This window comes from Colobus angolensis, unplaced genomic scaffold (assembly GCF_000951035.1).
Source record: "Colobus angolensis palliatus isolate OR3802 unplaced genomic scaffold, Cang.pa_1.0 Scaffold29, whole genome shotgun sequence".
NCBI classification, from domain to species: domain Eukaryota; kingdom Metazoa; phylum Chordata; class Mammalia; order Primates; family Cercopithecidae; genus Colobus; species Colobus angolensis.
Window position 1 is genome coordinate 3,623,756 of NW_012116154.1, and position 4,149 is coordinate 3,627,904.

Genomic DNA, 4,149 nt, shown 5'->3' on the forward strand with positions numbered 1-4,149 from the left:
CCTGGGAGGCAGAGGCTGTAGTGAGCTGAGATGGCACCACTGCACTCCAGCCTGGGCGAGATAGCGAGATTCCTTCTCAAAAGAAAAAAAAAAAAAGAAAGAAATTCAAGTAAATCTTAAAGCTAATTATAGGTAACACTTATTTCAATGAGTTTAAACTAGCAAATTAAACTGTGTTTAAATCCTTTAACCAGTAATACAAACCAGGCTCGATTTTTTAAGTTAATTAAAAGCATGCCTATCCTTGGCAAGTCATGACAGCGTGGTACAATAAGAACACAAGCAGACCTTGATCCAAATCCCAGGCTCTGTGTTTGCAAACAAATAATTTAACTTCTCTAAATCTCTATTTTCTCATCTAGAAAATAGAAAATCTAAAGAACTGTTCTTAAGAATTAGCAATAACGTATAAACAAACGACACTAAGAACAACTAGCCATTCTACAAATGACAACTAGTTATTAACAGCAGCAATAACTAATAGTAAATAATACAACCTATGAATAAAACATTGATTATGGGTTTATATCCTCACAATCAACAATTTACTTATGTAATCCTACTCATAAATTATAAAATGTAATCCTACTCATAAATTATAAAATGTACTTTACATCAATATTCCATGCCTAACAACTTTGGAATATTATTTAAAACTGCTTAAAATTCACACTCGTATTTAAAAACAAACATCTAAAACAAATAAAATAAATATTAATAAATAAAAAGAAACATCTGACAAATTTCCAAACACTGTCTTAAGGGAAAGAGGCCAACTGGTGCCTTTGAGTAAATCACATTCGTATGACACAAAATTCAAAAAATATCTACACCCCATGCCCCAGAGACCCAATTCTTCTACACAGAAAGCAATCAATTTTACCAATTTCTTGTGAAACCTTTTGCCTATACAGACAAATACACATATTTCCCCTCTTTTTAACACAAATGGTGGCCTCTTCCACACTATTCTGCATCTTGCTTTTCACATTTATCTTGTTGGCTGTATTTTAATTAACACCCTCTAAGAATGGTCACTTATAATCTCTCATAACCAGAATCCAGTAAGCGTCAGCTATCTTTACAAAGGCACTTACAAGGCCACCCCAAAAAGTCCTTAAATCAACCAGTGTTCTTAGTAAACGCAAGCATACAAGCACATGAAATAAACTTTGGTAAAGTGCAGATTTACCAAAAAAGTGACATGATGAAATACTTATTTGATCGGCCATTCAAAAGACTGGATTTACACCCTTACAAAGGAAACACATGGACTATACTACAAGTCTTCACTGAGTTGAAAATAACAATCCACTTACAGAACTGGGGCTACTAAAATATCAAAAAATACTGGCGAAAATAAGCTATTTATTGGTTATATTTATTGCAAGATTAAATGATGTGACTCTTTCCTAAATGTTCTTTGCAACTGATTTTCCCAAAAGAAGTTTCCTTCCATATTTATACAGGTACTGTTCTAAACAAAACAAAACAAAACAAACAAACAAAAAACCTGTCTGCATTTCCTGTTTTCTTCTTCTGAAACACTTTTGATGCTTCTCTGAAGTAAGGCTTCATCATCCCTTACGTATAAAGAGCAGTTTTTTTTTTTTTAACAATATGCATTACTAGAGAGCAATACAAGTATTTCTGGTCATCTTCAACTTAAGTACTAAGAAAATCACAGTGAAAAGTCAACTCATAAAAAGCAAAGAGACCATATTAATTACCAAGGCAGTAACTTACCAGTTGTAACAGAAAATAAAGCACTAAAAGTCTATTAAGTTTCAGGCTTGTACAACCTTATTAAACAAGAAATGTTTTAGGCTGTTGGCAACAATATTAGCTGCTATCTTTCATTAGCAGTATGTATGTCAACTAACCTGGAATACATTTTCATATTAAATAAGTTAAAATTGCTGTTTCACTGTATCAGTACAGACACTTATTGACTCTTTCTGCATTGTACCACAAAATACAAAGTCATCCTTCCATTCAGAGTTTTGGCATATGAACAGAGAGGTCAGAGTTCATACACATGCTCTGTAAAACCGATCATGACTTACATACTACTACTTTCAATAAGTCTGTTGTCATTTTTGAATTTTAAGTAATTTTTCTCCATGTATACTCATCACATATTTAGAATGCTGAATTTCACAAATCATTATTGACACTATCAAAGTACTAACCGTAAAAGAAAAACACAAATAGCAATGATATATTCAATAATGGTATGTGAATCTTGAAAATAATCATTTTCTGTACTACTTTTTGTTTAATTCATGTGGGGAAGACAATCTGGCATTCTTGTTCATCTTGGTACGACAAACTGTACTAATACTTGCATAATTTTGAGTCAAATTACTAGAGCATTGTGAATATCTTACATAAATAAACGTAGTACTAATGTATATAAATTCTGCAGGACTTAAGAGCAACGGCAGGCAATTTTTTTGAAAATCTGTTAAGTCGTGATAAATCTACTCACTTAATAAGGAGACGAAATAATGTATTAATCTGGTGAAATCTCACATTTTTAATAGGTCTACTTTTCAAAAGTAAGAATCAAGTTACCTATGAAGGACATCATAATGAAGTTTTGTGGCACAACACGAGTCACAGAGGCACTTAGGACAGTCTGATCAGTAACTTGTAAACAATATTTCGAAATAAGCTACTCATACATTCCATTATTTTTTTCCTAACTAAAAGTACTTACATGTCTTTAATACACCAAACACCTCGCCTTTGCTCACTCAAAAAAGATTGTGATGTCAATAAAAATGAGGCCTAGGAATTTGGGGGTTAAGTGGAAAAGAGATAATTATCTCATTTGGAATTAACCTGCTAACTCAGGTGAAAATTCCCTTACCCCCGCCACCAAATAAGACAGTATTCTGTCTCCCTTTAACTCCTAACACCCAACTAAGAAGGACTAACTCTGAATGTCCTTCCTTTCTAATCAATACCTTTGGACTCACCGCTCCTCCCCTACGAAAAGAACAGTGAAGGCCTGACAGGCAATAACCCCGAATACCCTCAAAAGTGTAGGCCTTTGAGCAGTACTGCTCTTCGGATCCAGTTACCACCTTTCCCCTTCCCCCAACCCACTTCCCGGGTTTTCTCAGGCTCGGCCTGCTCCCTCCCCACCCCACAGCCACATTTCCAGCTGTGGCCGCCGCCTCGGGTTCTCTCGTGAGCTTCCATCCCTCCGAGGATCTCCCCCCTGTCCATCAGCTCCCCAAACCGTGTTCCACCCCAGACCACCCGCCCGCGACACCGTTCATCCTAGCGCTCTGGGAGGGGAGGGGAAGGCGGCGGAAGGAGGAGGGGAACACTGGCTGCTTCCTCACAGGCAGAAGGGCGGCCGCAAGGAGGGCCACCCAAGGACTACCGGGGATATCGGGGTCGCAGCTGGGAGGACCCTCCCGCTCCAGGCAGAGATGGGGGATATCCGGGAGTTCATTTCTGACCTCCTCGCTCTTCAGCACCTCCTTGAACTCCCGCTTGATTCGCTGCACCGCGATGTTGGCCATGTCTCCGCCCGCAGCTGATTCGTACCCGCCTCCTCCGCCACCGCTACGACCACCGCCACCGCCGCCACCTCTTCCTCCACCGCCTCCTCCCCCGGCGATTCAGACCCGAGCACACGAACACTGCCACTACCACCCCGGCCGCCGCGCTCGCCTCAGTGTGGGATCACCTCCGCGCCCGGCCACCAAAATGGCGCCGGGTCGGCGCATGCGCACGACGCTGACCCGGCCGGGCGGCGCAGCCGCTCCCGTTGTAGCCCCCATACGCCCGAGCCACAAGCTCGCGTCTCGGCTGGGGCTGCGGCCGCGTGGCTCCGCCCTGCCGGCGTCTGGGGCCGCGAGGGCGCGGCTTCCAAGCTGGCCGGCCCTAGCCGGGTCGCCCGGTCCTACCCGGCGCCTCCGCTCCTGTTTAAACCCGGGTGCTGTGGTCGGGGCTTCCAGCGCTGGCCTCTGCCCGAAGGTTCGGGCGCAGCCGAACGGGTTCCCGAAGCCGCACTCGGCTGGAACGCCGCCCTGACTCAGCTAGACCCCGGAACCCGGAGGCTGAACGCCGTGTCTAGCGCAGGAAAACGCTCTCGCGGATCTCGGTCCGGCCCATTTTCAGTTGGTGTAA

General features: G+C 42.4%; 1 protein-coding gene across 3 annotated transcripts in view; it reads right to left on the reverse strand.

The window, feature by feature from the left end:
• Positions 1 to 3,826, reverse strand: part of UBE2K (ubiquitin-conjugating enzyme E2K) — a 109,677-nt gene extending 105,851 nt beyond the window's left edge. For 2 of the 3 annotated variants that reach the window (XM_011949087.1, XM_011949085.1), the window contains exon 1: positions 3,477 to 3,826. In XM_011949087.1, the coding sequence (XP_011804477.1) occupies positions 3,477 to 3,539 (63 nt within the window). In that variant the 5' untranslated portion in view covers positions 3,540 to 3,826. The remainder of the gene's footprint in view (positions 1 to 3,476) is intronic. The other variant, XM_011949088.1, reaches the window with a different exon arrangement.
• Positions 3,827 to 4,149: the final 323 nt, after the last annotated feature.